Source organism: Sinocyclocheilus anshuiensis, unplaced genomic scaffold (assembly GCF_001515605.1).
Source record: "Sinocyclocheilus anshuiensis isolate Anshui unplaced genomic scaffold, SAMN03320099.WGS_v1.1 scaffold330, whole genome shotgun sequence".
Classification (NCBI taxonomy): Eukaryota; Metazoa; Chordata; class Actinopteri; order Cypriniformes; family Cyprinidae; genus Sinocyclocheilus; species Sinocyclocheilus anshuiensis.
In genome coordinates, this window is record NW_015547689.1 from 1,509,120 (window position 1) to 1,528,119 (window position 19,000).

The window sequence follows — 19,000 nt, forward strand, 5'->3', positions numbered from 1 at the left end:
TTAAAGACACATCTCTTTGGCCAAGCATTCAAATAATGCATATCATAATCTTGTACTGCAGTTATATCTGATCAAATGCACATTATTATTCTTTAGTTTGGGTTAAACAAATAAATTTTGCTTGGTTGGAACAGCAGCTATGCTAATTATGTCTCTATTTGTTTCTCTGTTTTTGCCACTTGATTGACATCCCGTGGTAACTAGGATTTACACAAGCTTCAGTCTGGATCCAGAACACCTGAGAAGAGATGATGCCAACCCCTCATAGGACCTCAGATGATGCCAACCCTGTCATACAACACTCTCGTGAACGTGCATATGACAGTTAGCTGAAGCTATGGTTTATAAAGTTTTACATATGGATATTTTTCTTACACAAATGCATCGATCCACTTCAGGAGGCCTTTATTACCCCCCGGGGCCATGTGGAGTACTTTATATGATGGATGGATGCACTTTATTTTGCTTCAAAATCTCGACCCCCATTCACTGCCATTATAAAGCTTGGAAGAGCCAAGACATATTTTTATTTAACCTTTTATATAATTTTCATTTTTGGGCGAACTATCCCTTAAACACGTATTGCCTGCACACTTCTCCAGTTCATAACATATCGTAAATGGTAGCCTACCAAAAATCCTGAATGGATGTTTTATCCCAGACAAGAGTATGTATATTCACCCTATATACTGTTCATACAGTTCAATGATATTATATGGCTTAAACCATAAGATTTTAGAAATTTTGCCACTTCTGAGCTATTCATTGACTTGCACTACTTAAAGGCCTCAAAGCTTCTTCCTTGCTTAAGCCAGATCTCTGAGCTCGATTGCTCCATCTGAAGTAAAACACCCCCCAATGTTGACATAAATCTTTAAATAAATAAATGTGGAAAAAATAAAATTATACATAAAAAAAATAAATGTAAAAAATACCAACACCCCAAAAGAATCTCGCAACGTAGCAAAGCGTGACAACTGAGTTGTGGATCCAAATGCAGGCTTTATTCATGAACGTGGTCAGACAGGCAGGGTCCAGTACCAGCAAACAATAAAATCCCAGGCAAAGAGTAATCCGTAAACAGGCAATGGTCAGGGCAGGCAGCAAAACAATTGTAAAAACCAGGTAAACAGTCCAAGATCCAAAAAACAAAAAGGCAAGGCAAAGGAAAACAAGGAAACACAGGCAGAAACACGGAAACTAGCAAACGTTACAAGCTAACAATAAAAAAACAATACTCAGCAATGTGCATCTTAAATAGTCCTCCTGATATGAAACAGGTGTCAACTGATAATGAGTTCCTGGGCAGAAGGAAACTGGGAAATGGAGTCTGGGGTGAGTGGTAACGGCAAGGGATATAGTGCCCTCTAGCGGAGCTCATGGGCACTCCAGCTGGCAGTCGTAACAAATCTAATAAATATATGCCTGTGGCCTTAATGTTTCATCTGATGAAAACTTTGGAGAGGCTGGTCCTTGACCATCTCCAACCCCTGAAGTGCTCGAAGTGGGGACCCATTACAGTTTGTCAATAAACAGGGCCGTCCTTAGCTGACGCGGGGCCTGGTGCGAGGTAGGGAGCGGGGCCCCACTCGGTCCATTCGCGATTGCGTTCCGGGGGGGACCCCTCCCAAAACCCAAAACACCCCTCAACGACCGCACCAGTTGCACCCCCTCAAGGATGGCCCTGCCTATAAAAAATGTATTGGAGTTGTTGATGCAGTTATTTTTCCTTTGCATCAAGCATTTTTTAAAGTGACTTGACGTGTGGCCAAGTATGGTGTACCATACTTGGAATTTGTGCTCTGCATTTATCCCACCCATGTGCACACACACACACATCAGTGAGTAGTGAACAAACACACAGGGAGCAGTTGGGGGTTCGGTGCCTTGCTCAAGGCACCTCAGTCATGGCATTGAGGGTGGAAGAGAGCACTGTTCATTCACTTCCCCCACCTACAATCCGAGACTCAAACCCATGCCCTTTGGGTTACAAGTCTGACTCTCTAACTATTAGGCGACGGCTCACTTGGAGAGAGCCGGAAGTATAATGAGAATTATGTTTTTTGACTTTTCAAGTGCATTTAACCAAATACTATAGAAATACAAAGACAGTTCACTCCTATACTTATGAATGGGAGAAACTGCAATGGCAATATGGTCCCGCCTTCTAAATGAAAGAGCCAACTGAGTACTAAGTACTGTTAAAAGTAAGTACTTCTGTACTTTTACTTAAGTAAAAATCTGTCTTTACAACTTTCACTTGTAATGGAGTAATATTTGACCAGCAGTATCTGTACTTTCACTCAAGTAATGGAGTTGTGTACTTTGTCCACCTCTGCTGATAAAAATTAAGATGAATATAGAGAGCTGATTGTGAACTTTATGGACTGGTGCAGGCTGAACAGCCTTGAACTTAATGCAAGTAAAACCAAAGAAATTTTAGTATATTAGAAAAACACACACACACACAGCACATATCCCCTGTAACCATCCGTGGGGTGTATACTGAAATTGTGAAATCTTACAAATACCTGGAAATCTATTTAAATAACAAGCTATACTGGTGTGATCATATGAATTAAAAAGGGTCAGAGTTGTATACACGTGTCGTATTCACATGAGATCTTTTGGGGTGTGCCGGGTATTGCTAAGGCCTTTTTATGACACAGTTGTTGCATCTGTTATTTTCTATGCTGTTGTGTGTTGGGGTGGAGGAATTTCTGAGAGGGACAAAAAAGACTTAACAAACTGTTTAGGAAGGCCAGCTCAGTTGTGGGGTGCTCTCTGCCCTCTGTTGATGAAATTGGGCAAGAAAAGATGGCTGTCTTCCATCATAAAGTATGAATCTCACTCCCTCCATGATACAGTGCAGGACACGTGTAGTTCATTTATAGCAACATACTAATTTATCCACGCTGCTTAAAAGAGCAATATAGAAGATATTTTCTTCTAAAAGGGGGGGGGGGCTCGAGCGGTTCCCCCCTGGACCACTATTTTAACCGAGGCCCCCCCCTCCTCGCTGAAATTTCTCCACTACCCCTCCAGTAGTGTGTCCATGCCACTGCATCTACCTGAGAACCAGCGAGTTCTTGGTTCTGAGAGTGAAGGTCAATGTTGGGAAAGTCATAAGGATTGACCGTCAAGATCATGAACATCAGTATACCTGGCATGATATGGGTTATGATACTGCCTGGTGCCCTCCAAACTGTGGCATGGTGCCAAGTGGTCTTGAAGAATTTTGTGTTTGGGATCCAAGACAAATCACAGTCATTGATGAAATTCGCCCAATGCCAGTATGTGGATAACTACTGTTAATGAAGTCTGTTTTCCCCATCAAGTGTGGCATTTGTAGTTCTGAAATGTTTTTTTGAAAATGTTATTTAAATGTATAACTGCACATGTGCTTTAAAATGGTAATCATATACTGTACTATGCATTTTGACCATGAAGCTGGGTATGAAAAAATTAAACATACTTCATGCACATATATCTTTGAGTTATGTTTTATATATTTCATATTTTAATCTTGAAATTATTAGTACGCCAACTTTTATTCTTTATTTTGTTGCTTTATTTTATTTCACAAAATGAAGGGCTGTAATACCAGTGACATATTTTTTTATTAAAGATCAAAATAAACTATACCTTATATGCCATTAAAGCATTTTTCTTTCACACAAACATTAAACAATGTGCCACTGTGCAAAATTAAACATGTGAACTGTGAGGAAAAATCAAATAGACATGTATTTTTTCATTGTGCTGGGAAATGAAGTCAATAAATTATGGGATTTATTTATTTATCTACACTAATGCATTTCATTCGAAGCATTTTAAGATGCAGTACAATTGTTTGACATAACTTTATCAACAATTTTGGTACCCCTCAATAGCAGTCAAGAACCTTAAATATCCTTTAACTTATTGCACACAGGACATGTCCTCAGCTGTGCTTTGGCTAGACACGTAAAAAGGCAAAAAAGTAAATAAATATACCTTCATAGAGGCAGCAACCAGCACTTACTTTACAGTAAAGGCAGAGCAAGTAGATTGAACAGCATTTCTTAAAATACCCAAATATGCTGAGAAATCTACAGAAATACTTTATTTAGACTCTGGAAATATGATGTCGTAGCTGACTGTTTCTTAAAAGGCTTCCCATAGCTGTATGATGCACAGAGGAACCAGACGATTAAGCCAAGGATAACCCAGCAGAAACACACTGATGGCAGAGCAGGGCTCAACGCTGTCTGGAAGGCAAAGACAAGTTTAGGTTTAGGCAGAGAAAGTATTCATTCTAGTTTTATATAGTGACACCATAGAGCTGCTGTACCTAATTCAACAAACAGAGTCTTCTGGATCTTGGTTACTTTACAAATGAAAGTTGTATTCTCAGAGATGGCAAAGCTCATAATAGTCAGCCTGAATCCGTATGGTTCAAGCTCTGTCACAAATGTGTTATGCCTGAACTTGGGTTCAGGCATGATTCCAGAGATGTTGGTGTTTATGATGATCTCCTTTTGGCCTTTGGACATGGAGAACTCATAGTCTGTGTGGTAGTTGGGTCTGGGCTCCAGAAGGCAGTCCACTCTGAGGTCATTATCTTCCTCTTGGCATACTGTAATTACACTCTCTTCATCCTGACACAACACTGGGATCATCAGAACTGAAGATGAGAAATCATAAGTCCTGTTATTTACACTGTAAAAAATGATTGTGATTTGAACAGTAAAAGACTGTAAAAATATTACAGTAAAAACCTGTTAATTGGATAACAGTAAGTTTCCATACTATATACGGTGAATAAATGTAATTACATTCAATGTAATTTTACAGTAAATTACTGTTAGAAATAGGGTTTTTGGAAGTGAAAAATAAAAAGTCATTGTATAATTTACAGTGAAAAACCTTAAATTGACACTCCCAGAATTCCCTGAATGACACTTCATATTTTAAGGGTTTTTTTTGTTTAAATAACTATGTTTCTTCTTAGTTTTTTCTTATTAGTTGTGTACATTAGGGTTTTATCTTACATTTAATGTTGTTAAATTAATGTTATTGCATTATTTCAGTATCATGTGTGTTACCATGCTGGTGTTTAGTGTTTGTGTGAATGAGACTGTGCACCTTCTATATATAAATATTGCCCTCCTCAGCTCGTAGAAAAGCTGTTTGTGATGAGCTTTGGTTCAACATGTGACGTTCTCATCGCCACCTGTTTTTGGTGGTTATCAGTGCATTACATTGGTTCAAAACAGATATTAGTACTTCAATATGTTGGTTTCTTAATATTACATCAGTTAATGAAATACGGTATTTTATTGTGAATTTAAGTTAAGTCTGTAAAACCTAAAATGTAGCTACCATATTTTTAACGGTAAAGTTCTGGCAATCACAGCTGCCAGTATTTTACCGTAAATGTCACAGATTTTTTTTACAGTGTAGATATTTGCATATGTGCATGATGCTTTGTAAACATAACTGTAAAGTCAACAGTTCAGCAGTACAGCAGTGCATTCATTCAATCATTTATTTATTTATTTATTTTATTTTATGTTAAAAAGTTCTCACAATAAATATAGTTGTGATCATATGCTCAATCTCATGCCTCCTTTTCGTCCTGGATGCTCTTTTCCATTTAACAAAAGTGAGTCGGTAAAGCTAAATGAAAAAAAAAAAAATGTACAGAGAGGTCTACTTTTTTTTAGCTGTACATGAGGTAATGTATTATTGATTGTGATACATTTTTGTATTCATAGAAAAGTATACTTTTATATTTATTTATTTATTTATTTAGTAATTTAGCAGACGCTTTTATCCAAAGCGACTTACAAATGAGGACAATAAAAGCAGTCAAAACTAACAAAAGAGCAACAATATATAAGTGCAAATGACAAGTCTCGTATATATATATATTTATATATTATATTATATATTATTATGGTATTAGAATTTCTTTTTCTTTCTTTTTTCAAGAAAGAAATTAAATTAAGTTTGAAATACATAAACTTAAAGTTAGAAAAGACGTTAGAACAGTTGAATATAACTTTTAAGTATATTTTTAGAGAATAAAATCTTATATTTTAATGGTTAAAAATGGTTGCATATTAAAAGCAACATTAGGAAAACATCTTCATAATTTTCTTACCTCCCAGAACAAGAATCCACCCAAACAAAGAGTTAAATGTGTTCATTGCAAAACTCTAGGTAGAAAAGAGGAAAAAGGAGAGTCACAAAACACTGTTAAATAAGAAAAGAAACATTTGAACATATATAAATATACACTATTTGACTAATAATCGAATAAATCTTTTGTTTTCCCAGAGCTTGTGGAGGTCTAAATAACCTTCCTGTGAAAAGCATTGCTGATGAATTAATATTTCATCAGAATTAATATAATTTTCTTTGAAATAACCATCAACAATGGCCACTGAATCTAGCCTGAAATCTAGCATGAAAGGGTTTGAAAAAAAATAGGAATGCATGCTGTTAAACAAACCTACATTTTAAAATGTTTAGTCTCGTGAGCCATGTGGACCATCCATGAAACTGTGCGCTTCAGACAACAACAGTAGTGCTGTAGCTCTATCTAACGGCCTCACATAGCATTTCAACTCATGAAGCACTGCACTGCAGTGGACTGCAGCAGCCCCTCCCATCTGTGCTGCACTAATACAACATCTCAGACCACAACATACTAGAACATTATCATATGAGATATCTGTATGTCCATAATATGTCTATTCACCTACCCAAAGCAAAATACACTGATGAGAATCATGAAGGCCTTTTGCTGCTTGGATGAGTCCAATGTCATTCTTTAATGTAAAATAATCAGTGCAATACAGCACAATTTGTCATGAAATTTTCTGACAGGATGTACATTATCTTTTATATCATAAAAGCTGATCTCTGCGTAATTCTCAATCACAGGCCAAATCTTCTTTTGCCTGAGCAGGCCTGACATAGTTTCATACATTTACCTTTCAGAGGCTTTATGGTCGTGCTGTTTTAATCCCAAATCAGTGATGTTTTCATTTGGCAGGACACCCTTTCCAGTGGTTCATAAGGCTTGGGCTCTATGGATAGAGGAAGGAGTAGAAGGAGAGAGGTTTTGAGAGAGGAGAGAATGAAAATGGTTTGTCTCCCCCTTTTGAAAAAAATAGAAAATGCTATTTAACAAATGGTATGCAGAGTTTCCCACAATTTGAAATTATTTTGCATTGAGCTATGCATTGAGTATGCATTTACAAGATGTTTCAGTATTTATGTTTGCGATTACAGCACCATTCAAAAGTTTGGGCTCTTTTTCTCACTAAAGCTGCATTTATTTGATGCAAACACATTAAAAACAGTAATATTGTGAAATATTGTTACAGTTTAAATCTGTTTTCAATTTTAATATATTTTAAAATGCAGGTTATTGCTGTGATGGCAAAGCTACATTTTCAGCAGCCATTACTCCAGTCTTCAGTGTCACATTCTTCAGAAATTACTTGATTCTTTAGAGAACATTCTAATATGCCAATTTGGTGTTCAAGAGCAATTTCTTATTATTATCAATGTTGAAAACAGTTGTGCTGCTTAACATTTTTGTGAAAACCAAAATAAAATCTTTCAGGATTCTTCGCTGAGAAATTTCAAAAGAACAGCAGAACTTGAGTAGCATTTTAAATGTCTTCACTGTCACTTTTGATCAATTCAGTTTATCAGTTTTGTTTTAATGAACAGAGTGACAATTTACTAATGACTATTGTACAGTCACTGAACAACATTTATTGCATTTATTAATTATTAGTTATGGTTAATGCTACTTTCTATTGATACATTTCAACATATAAAGCTGCATATGTTAACATTCATGCATTTTGAACTATGAACTAACTATACCATATTTATAAATTAACATTAAACAACAAAATCATTTTGTTAACATAAATAAATGATTGTTCATGGCTAGTTCAAGATAACTAAAGGATTAATGAACACCATAAATTGCTGTTGATATAGAAGGCTAATAAAGGAAAACCTTGAGGTATGGATTACTTTTTTTCTAACTATATAGTATATAAACATGTATCATATTATGAAAAAAATTAAACATAAACATCAGCAGAATAGAATAAAAAATTATTTCCTTCATTTCCTAAATATGACAGTATATAAATATTAATATAAGGAAATATAAATATTAATCAAAATAAATATCTTTGCTTGTGCTTTTTGACTTCATATTTAACATTACTAACTGAAGTAAATACATCAGATCTGTCGTTCCCTGACAGCCGTCAATCATTTGGTTCTCTTGCATTTATTTTCTGTAAACACTGTGGGTGTGCCCTAGTGAACTATTTCTTTGTTGCTCTTTGCATTTAAATTAGAGGACAAATTAGCATGTAAAAGGCCTTTATTGTCATTTTCTAAGATTGATGCATGGTATATTCAATACCGCCAAGATTTCAGTCAATCAGAAGAAGACTGATGCACCTCAGACAAATGCTGTGTCTATAGACAGGTGAATATCACACACCACAGTGTTCATTGTTGCTTTACTTTCATGGGAACGAATGATTGTTTATTAAAGAGATTACAGAGAGTGACATCTCTAGTGTTTCCTTAAGTGACAATGTATGCTTTTCGAAAAGCACTGACAGCTCATTGCTGAGGTTGAGAATTAATTCCACTGTTTTATTTTGAATTGTTAATTTGCTTCGGCTGATAACAAGGATGTTTTACATTTGAAAGGATATCAAAATAAGCCATGACAACCTGCCCTTCACATCAAATGAAGAGATTACTTAATCTGTACCATACAAATGTTGCTCATTAATGTATTGCTTTGGAGTCCCTACAAAAAGATGAAAAATGCCTATTTAATTTTATTCAAATAACACAATAACAAAAATGACAACAATTAATTTCATAATCATATTACAAATAGTATTGTAAGTAAGAATAAATTCTAATCAGATTCTACTGCCGTAAACAATGTTTTCATCAGTATGTTATAATGGCAAGGCAAATTTATTGCAACTTACAATCTAAATTCCATCCACTTAACTTAAAAATTCTACTCAATTTTAGTAATTTTATAGAGTTTTCATTCATTCATTCTCTGAACCACTTGTCGTATGTAGAGTCATGGCAATTTTTCATCCTTGTGCAATTTAGTTTAAGGAAGCAATTACGTTTTTATTTAGTGGGATGAAATGTTTACTTTGCATTACAGCATGTACTGAAATTATTAACAAAAAAAGCTTCCAGATCAGCTCTTCTGTTTCAAAATACAGCACGAATTGCCTTCCACAGCATTTGCATTAATGTTTTTACAAAAGTTAAAGTACTCCTATATAGTACTAAACTGGTGTTATACGATTGCAGTGTCTTTGGTAACATACAATATATTACATTCTACATTATATTAGCACATAAAGATAGTCCTCACTTTATTATTTTTTGAGCATTGGACACTGCAATGCAGTTCTGAAATTGCATGTTCTTTTATTGAGCACCAGAGGGAGGTGGAGGACTGTGCCTTTGAGACGCGCACGTACAATAAATGCCCTTTAAATTCATATCCCAAATGCTTTATAAACCAGAATCTGGGTGTTATCACACCTTAAAGCTGATCAGTGATAGACCATACTGTTGAAACGTGCGAGGAACTATTCACAAGACTACTTCGTTTTACTTGTTATTTCTGCTGCACAGTTGAACTCCGCCTGGAACTGTGATCCATTAATCGTCTTGCCCTTAATCACCGGACGAATCAGACGAGAGCTGCAAATTGGGCGCAACTTTGAATTTTGTGCTGGTTTGCGTCAACTGACGTTTTCGAAATATCCTACAGTTTAACTGGGACCAGGGTGTACTGTTAGGTGAAATTAATACGAGTTTCAGCGGAACAGATGAGGCTTAGAGACTTTTGTCAAAAGCGCATGGATGAGGAGGATAACCTCTCCAGGACGATAGGACAACAACTGAGCGAAGAAAACCCGTTCAGTCTTTAGTCTAGGCTGCAACTGGACGGAGACCGTAGGTTTATGTTGATACGGTCATCCATTCTTCTTTAACCTCAGTGCTTTAAGCTGATTTATGTTCGATCCGCTGCCAAAGCGCGCAGTTCAAAGTGCGTCTCGATGCGCGTAATTGTTTTACTCAATCGGAGTATTGAAGGGTTCGGTCTAGTGCGTGGTGTCCATCCGAACTGGCTGACAAATTCAGATTAACAATTGGACATCTGAATATCTTTTTCCTGTAACATCTCAATAAATGGGTAACATGGATAGTTCTCTAAGGGATTGTGCATTCTGTTAAACTCATACCGCACCACTTGTTTTGAAATCGGTACATCTTAAACAAGACCATGATGATTTTAAAATTGGTTCTTCCACTGATGTCCGTCGTTTTGACACGAGGTAAGACAGACTCTTTCTTCTTAGTGTTCTTTAATATCTCTCTGTCTCAATTTACGTTGTCGATCACTTCTGTTTTTCAAGACCAATTGCTTACTATTACGGACTATTTAAAACAATTTTTAAAACAATAACCGCGAAATAATTCATGAAAACGTGCATTTAAATTATTATTATTAATAGTAGTAGTAGAAGTAATATAATAATGATAAAAATCATCATAATAATATTAATAATAATAATAAAAACAACAACAACAATAATTTAGAAAATGCTATTTCTTTAACATTTAATCATAGAACCGATATTAAAGAATCATTTATGTAGAAAAGTGTAACTTAAAAACAAAACAAAATATTGGTCAAACTGGTAGTTGGTCACTCTTCACTACTGATCAGTTTTGTATTGTTTCTGACCAATACCAATTATTTTTATTTATCTTATAACCGATATGCAGAATCAGATTTTCGTTGTTTTATTTCTGCTTTTTGACACAGTATTATTTAAATACCCCATGTTTCCTGTAGAACATACATGAATTGTTCATATATCAGTAAAAATATCCATCTGTCTCTAATGTAAATGTAAATCTTCACAGAGAACAACATAACGAAGAGTCAAATATGTTGAAAGGTGGCTCTTAAAAGTTCAGAATTATTTCACACTGTATATCTCTTTATATTTAAAGCTTTCAGCTTTTAGAGTTGAAATGTTATTATAATTCATGTAATGCAAGGGTCTGGTTAAGCATGAACTGCCATAATTACTTCTGTTCTGGCACTAAACATGCTCTGTTGAATTGAACTGGATTTACCAATGTATGTAACATCAGAATCACTGCTTGTGATGTAACAGCGTAAGTCTGCAGAGTCTGTATTTTTACAAACACATGGGCTGTCTGAGATGTCCTAGACACTATGCTACATTTAAGAAAAATCTGGTGAATCTGGTGAATTTTCGTGAAAGTGAAGGCAATCCGCTTGTGTTGGGAAATAAATCAACAGCTCAAGCAGTCACATGTGCAGCGTGCTGGATTTATATAGTTGCAGCAATATTTTCTTTGTGCTGTTTGTACTCATCTATTAATGTATATATCAGCACTGGAGAATGAAATATTGACCATCTCTCTCTTATTTCTCTAAGTACGTGAATCAAAACACTTTTACATTTGGAAAACACAGACTACATGACAACATGAACATTTGTAGCTCAAATGTTCATGTTGTTGTTGTCGTGGCCTAATGGTTAGAGAGTTGGACTTGTAGCCCAAAGGTCGCAAAGTTGCGAGTCTCAGTACCGGCAGGGATTGTAGGTGGGGGGATTGAATGACCAGCGCTCTCTTCCACCCTCAATACCCCGACTGAGGTGAGACCCTTGAGCAAGGCACCGAACCCCCAACTGCTCCCTGGACACCACAGCAAAAATGGCTGTTCACTGTGTGTTTGTGTGTGTGTGTGTGTGTGTGTTCACTACTCACTGCTGTGTGTGTTGGATGGGATAGATGCAGAGCACAAATTCCGAGAATGGGACACCATGCTTGGATGCACGTCACATCACGTAAAAGTGTGGGAAATAGGCTACTGGCATCTTTGAGAGCTTTATCATGAGAGTTTATCATGCTTTAAATCCCCATTTTAGTGGATTTTATAAAGGTTATTGAGCCCCAAAATGTTTAAATGTGGTTACAGTAAGAATTAAATACTTATTCAAACACCCTTGTTTAATCCTCTGCAGTTAATGCCACGACATTAGGTTAACAAATATGAATTGATATTTTGCTTTATATGCAAAACATGCCACACAACTTTATATATATATATATACACATACACATACAAAAGACATTTTAGGACTAGTTTTTGCTAGTTAGAAGTGAGAATTGTGCCTCGCCTTTGTTTGAACAAGTATTTGAAAAATGTGTTGAAGAGATGGTAAAATAGTACAAAAATATTTGTATGTTTGCATGACACTTTTGGATGGACATTTGTCAGATTTGTGTTTGATTACAACAATTTATGCTTAATATTGTTATTACAATTTGTATAACATTTGCAAAATTTTGGATTGCTGTGTCTTTATTGTTTTGGATAATACAGTCTCTCATTTTATTTACTACTTTTTCCTTGAGGAGATCCCAAAACAGAACATCACTAGGGGTGAAACTTGAGTATGATTTCTGAACTGTTATCAGTAACAACCACAGAAACTGGTTTCATGTCATCTTGACTTTATGTCATCTTGCTATAGAAAGAAGCACAGCTAAGGAAACAGCAGGATGTTTAGCAGGTGAACTTCCTTAAGAACAATCTCAGTTGATTTCTAAAATGATTAACAGCATCAGAAATTTGACGCATGTGAAGAGTGTGCAAGTTTTTTCTTACACCACCTGAAAAAATTTTTCAACATAATGTGTATCATAACTCACTTTAGTATGAAAATATTTGCTAAGAGCATAACTAAATGTAATATAGATGTGAAATGTCATGTAGAAAGTTCTTGACTTTTTGAATAATGAAAAGAGAACTTGCATATTTTAAATCCCTGTGAAATATGAATGCCCATTTGCAGCTCTAATTAGAAGGAATTATTAAATAACATTGTATATGTGTGTGTGTGGCCTGTTTGGTGTTAAGCGTTGTCTGGTCCTGCTGTGGCTGATCCTGACCCACTTTCCCCCCTTACTATCAGCGCTCCCTCTTTAACTGCCACTGAGCACATGCTCCCACCATCTGTTATCCCCTGGCCCGTTGCCATGGCAATACTGGGAGTCTTTTCTAAACGGGCAATGCAGTAGTCCGTGGGTAATGTAGTAAAGGACTGAACTCCAGCAACAGGTCATTGTACTAAAACCACAGCGTTGGCATAAGCCAGCTCAGTACATGTGACGCAGCCCTCTGAGCTTGAGTAATGATGAGCTGTGATTAAGTTGAGGGACTAATCACTAAAATGATTCAAATACAAAGTTCTGTCATGAAACTCTAGATGGAGCAGGCCGATAGGTCTAACTCAATCTGACATAATGACATCATTATTCACGATCGGTTATTTTTGTATCAGCAGCTAATGAGCATGCTGCTCAGACATTCAAATTCTCGACTAGTGCTCGCTGTAGCAGTTGCAGCATGCTTCAGAAACCCTCCACCTTCCCCAGCTCCACCTGTATAGATCTGCTACGGGGTGATTTCATGTATGTTTTATATGGGGTTGTCTCATATATGTTATATCTGCAGCAGCAGTGTTTTTTACATGCTCACAGCAGCCTGTCATGGATGTACTGGCAGTAGCAAGTCTCAGTACTTGCTCTGCAGCAGCAGCGTTGCAGATCTATTCCACCTAGACCTAACACATTGACATTGCCATGTATATTACCATGCTAAACTCTCCGAGAGTTGTCATGGCAGAACTGTACAAACCCACCAGACGCAAATGATTACCATGGGGGGGGGAAATCATCAGAAATGAATATCAAATAAATCTGGAGTATAGAGCTTTCTGTGGTGGTGGGGATTTTGATTAATCTCAGTGACTTTTGAATCCATTCACCGAAAAGATTTGTTCAGAGTTGTTAACTGATTTATTCAGTAACCCTTTCTGCAGGTCACCGTTCTGTGATGACAAGTTAGAACGAGTCATTGAATCATTTATTCAGTTGATTCATCTTTCACGACTGAAACAAGTCTTAGTATCCTCTATTTTAATGTGTGTGTTTATAAATCTGCTAAGAAATTCCATATAGAGTGTATAAGCATCCCAAGCAAGTTATTCTTTTTTTTTTTTTCAGAGTTGAGAAGTTCTTAAAGCACTTTATTTTTGCACATGAAATGATAAAAGAAGATTGGCGTCATGCGCCATCATTTTTTATAATTTTTTTGGATATGCAGCAAATGAATTGCAAGTATTGAGTTTTTACTCTTTTAGAAGTGTTTATTTATAACTTTCTGTCACATGTGGACTGAAAAAGTGTACAAGATCCTTCATTTTTATTTTTCAAATGCTAGGTAAGTGTTATTTTAGTGTTATTTATAGTAAAATTATTTTTTCATGAACTAAACAGGACTTTGTGTTCTGTCACGTCTACTGATGTTATTGTCTTGTATTCTCCAGTTGTATCATGTTCTGATCATTATGTTCTCTTGTCCTTCTCGAATTTTGCATGGCTAAGCATAATGACTGCAGATAGCTAAATTAGAAATAAAAGATCAATGGTACTATCCTCCCAGACAGATGTGAAATTAACAAACAAGACTTCAGTGAAAAAGATGTGTTTTCTTCAAACACTGTATAAGCAACACTGATCTGATCTCATCAGTCTTCCTCTGTATGTCTGAGCTGATTGAGCGTATACAAATCCAACATTTACTCCATAGAGAAACCCACTAAACCCAGTTAAAATAGAGATATCAAACTCAAGTGTTGTAGCGCAGTGTCACTGTATGTAATGGAAGGTCCACTGGTGAAAATTGATAACCCTGCCTCATGGTATTATTCACAGAGAGGGCTCTCATGGCTTACTGGCACATCATATTAAGTATGATAGCTTGCTTAAGGCAGTGTACTGCTGTAGTGCTCAGTTCTGGTTAGCTTCACCCAGTACTGGTATTAAAGCTGAAGTATGTATTATCTGCACCTCTAAAGTCACCAAACAGAATAATGATCAATAATGGACAGTATTACTCCGTATTGTCATTGGATAATCCTGCCTCCAAACCGACTCCATTGGTTGTGTATTGGGCCAAAGTGGGCGATCAGTCTATGAATAGCTTAACTATTATTGTCTTTGCATATCAAGCTGGAAAATAGTAAGTATTTTAATAATAAAATTAAAATATTAATTCATTGAGATATGGACAAGGCTGTGTGGGTATGTTTCTGTTCCCTTTTATGTTTGCTAGCATCAAGTGAATATTAGATGATGATTTTTGCCATACCTGCAGTCTTATATGTATGACAGTATATTTTCAAATAAATGGCTATAAGTAACCTTTGTGTATTTCAAGAAGTGATTATCACAGAAAGGTGAGAATTTTGTATTAAACTTATCATTGGTGGCTGCATCTGTGTCATTGAGTTTTAGACAAAGCATCCGTGGATTGTCTTTGAACACGATGAGTTAGTTTCTTTTTGAAAATTAGGGACAGACTTGAATGTTGTTTTTCTGCTATTACAATGGCTTGTTGGCGTATTAAAGCGATTCGCAGCGCTTTTGCGGATATTGCCAGCTTTGCCGGTCTGCTTTTAGATTAACAGCCTAGTGCTTAGAGATAGAGCAAATTGTGATGAGTATCATGATGGACGTCTCTCAGGGAAAACAGCAGCGCAGCAATGCTTTTGTGTTTCTGATGGTACTGTTAAAATAATTGCTATTTCACACATTCACAAGAAGTAAGGCAGCATAAGCTAGCTATTTTAGTCTTCATGAGCTGTTCAAAGATTTGGCTTAAACTTTTGTTAGAGTGATGAAGAATGTGAAAATCCTCTCAACCTTTGACTTCTCATCGCTTATCACTGCTTGGTTTTAAGTCGTTGCTTTCCATAGGTACTTCATTAGTATCAGACCTGTGAGATACTAGATCACCATGATTTAAAAAAAGGGGAAAATTAGTCTCGCTAAACTAGTGTAATAATCATAAATCTTCTTGAACATTCCTATGGAAATCGACAGGGCTCAGCTTTGAGGGTAAAAAGTAAAAGGTAAGATATGCTCACTCCTGATCCTAACACACAAGTAATGAAACAGAAGAGGGGCATTTCAAAATTAAGGGTGTGCAAGAGTGCTGGGCAAAAGCAATTGACTTGCATATAACCAGACATTTTTTAGTTCTGAGTCACGTCAGGGTGGTACTAGAAACTAAATGATTGATCACTCATCATCAGGTAGTAAAATTACTAGAAGAGGCTGCACTCTCAGTAAACAAAAGGTATGAAAGCCATCACTGGGGCAGTGCCTTTTCAAAAGGTACACTTTTGTACCTTTTAGGTACCAATATGTACACTTTAGGTACTAATATGTACCTTTAAGGTACCAATATGGACGCTTTAGATAAAAGGTACCACCTCAGTGACAGCTTTCGTACCTTTATTTCTGAGAGTGTGAGAAATTCATCATGACTTTATTGCATAAAATGAAATGGCAGCCCCCTTATTTTATTTTTTTATGATTATATTATTTTCATAATCTAATTAATAATATTTTATTACTTTGATAAATTATTGAATAATAAAGTTTTGAAGTGTTTCTGATGTTGAGACTGTGATGTGACAAACTATTCTCTCTCTGCATATAGCCAGGTTGTGCAGAAAAGACCCTTTGCTCATTTGTATACAATGTCTGTGATGTTAACAGTGAACTTTTGGTCATTAGACATTGTGTGGACTTTTTGCAGTTCAGAGTTTGTAGTATATAGATAAGATTGAGCAAACTTTGTTCATTCTACTCATAAAATTATTGGGAATGTTCATCAGTCTTGTTCATATAGGTGTTGGATACACTGTAGCTCTCGTTCCTCAAAGCTTTTAATCAGCTCAGAGACCAGAGCTCATCAGTCTATCAGCAGAGTGGGAGGAAATGAAGTCATATGTATATGACATTTACAACTCAACCATGTTTGATTGACAGGTGTGCTTTAGGTATTATAACGTATACTGATAAACGTATAAAGTTGTGCAAGCCTCTGCTTGCTTTAGAAAATGTAAAATTATATCTGTATATAGCAGATGCAGTTTATCTTATCTTCACCCATTTTAAATTCAACAATGAATGCACAATTAGTGTCTGAACACTTGGAATATAGCATACTTTTATGGTGCTTTTGCATCTTTTCAAACCTTAAAAGATCATTCATTTCATTGTGGTTCCAGGGAAAAAAACAAATTGCATGGAAAACAGTCTTGTTCATACAGGTTTGGAGTGAGGGTGAGTAAATGTTGACAGAATTTTGGGTGAACTAATCTTTTAATATCATAAGAGGCAAAGCTGTGAAACTCTGTTTGCTTTTTTTATTATGCAACAAATGTCAGAACAAATTTCTGAGCTGACAGTGCATGCTGTGTGGAAATGTCTGTGTCTTTTCCGATTGACTCACAAATACAGTGAGGAGACTGGACAGCTGAACAGCAGTTTGGACTGTGTTCTTGGTCCCCTTTGTTGACGGAGGGCTTTCATTTCTCATTAGCCTTTGTGCTCAGTGTCATGACAGCTGACTTATGAAGCACAGTCCAGCCCCGCGTGTCAGGTCATCATGTCCAGATGACAAATCCTGTTTTAGTTTCTGTAACAGGTTTAAGTCCTTGTGAGAAATGTTGTTTAGTTTAGTACTTCTGTTGAAACTGGCTTCTGTGGTTCTGTGCGTTTTTGAATCGACATCTGCAAATCAGCTAATTATGTAGTCTGATAATGTAAGATCTCAGTTTGTTAGATTAAATGATTATACTTGTTGATTTCAGCCACCTTTCTTCTAATACAAACAGAAATTTGAAGAAATTTGAGAAAAAGGAGGAATGTTGTAACTCTTCTTTTTGCAGTTACAATGAGTGAAAACTGGAGCTATCAAGCCAAAGCATCATAAATCAGACTTTTTTTTCTCACAATTATGAGAAAAAAGTACGAATTGTGAGTGATATAAACTCAGAATTCTGAATTTCTTTTTCACAATTCCGAGTTTACTTCAAGCAATTCAGACTTTTTTCTCAGAATTTACATCAGTTTACATCAGTTTTTTTTTTGCCACAAAATAAAAAAAAATGTAACTGACTTTATCTCACAATACAGACTTTTTTCTTGCAATTGCGAGCTTATATTGGAAGAAAAACTGAATTGTGATATAAAATAATAATAATTATCACAGTTTGCTAGAAGTAAAGAATATGAATAATGACTGGGAATATAGCATATGAATCATCTCAAAAACTGAATGTTTCCTAAAATAATGATTACTTACTTTAAGTGTTGAATATTTTCATAAAAGTTGATAAAATGTAATCTCATAATCCTGACCTTACATTTACCGGTCTGCTCCCGAATAATGATCTGCAAATCTGGCCGTATTGCTCAAAACATGACTAATGGATATCACAAACAGTAAATGATTTCTAGAGTAAATGTTTATCTGTTAAAGGGGTCATATGATGCTTTTTTAAAGATCATTATTTTGTGTATTTGGTGTAACAGAATATGTTGACATGCTTTAATGTTCAAAAAACACATTATTTTTCAAATACTGTACATTATTGTAGGTCCTCTATGCCTCTGTCTATATATATATAAAATAAGATATCTCTTTCAAAATAAGATATCTCTTTCAGAAAAAAAAACTTCTATGTGGTGTTCAGGACACAAATTTAATATTGTTAAATGCAGTCCTTAAATCTTTGGTGACTATAGATAGGGTAAGCTTAAAAAAAAAAAAATTGAAAAATTTTTTTAATGCGAGTCAGTGGCAGGCAGAAAGCCTCCTGGATTAGAGCAGACAGCGTGGGGGGGGGTTTGGGGACACACTGGCTTTCCCAGGCTTTAGGGCTGCTTTAGATATTCTTTATCAAAGTTAAGACTCTGCCACACCCCCCTAAAATGGCTCGTTCTAACACGC

General features: G+C 35.8%; 1 protein-coding gene across 4 annotated transcripts in view; it reads left to right on the forward strand.

Moving 5' to 3' along the window:
* Positions 1–9,619: 9,619 nt before the first annotated feature.
* Positions 9,620–19,000, forward strand: part of nectin1a (nectin cell adhesion molecule 1a) — a 26,775-nt gene continuing 17,394 nt past the window's right edge. For all 4 annotated transcript variants that reach the window (XM_016506197.1, XM_016506198.1, XM_016506199.1 and 1 more), the window contains exon 1: positions 9,620–10,418. In XM_016506197.1, the coding sequence (XP_016361683.1) occupies positions 10,367–10,418 (52 nt within the window). In that variant the 5' untranslated portion in view covers positions 9,620–10,366. The remainder of the gene's footprint in view (positions 10,419–19,000) is intronic.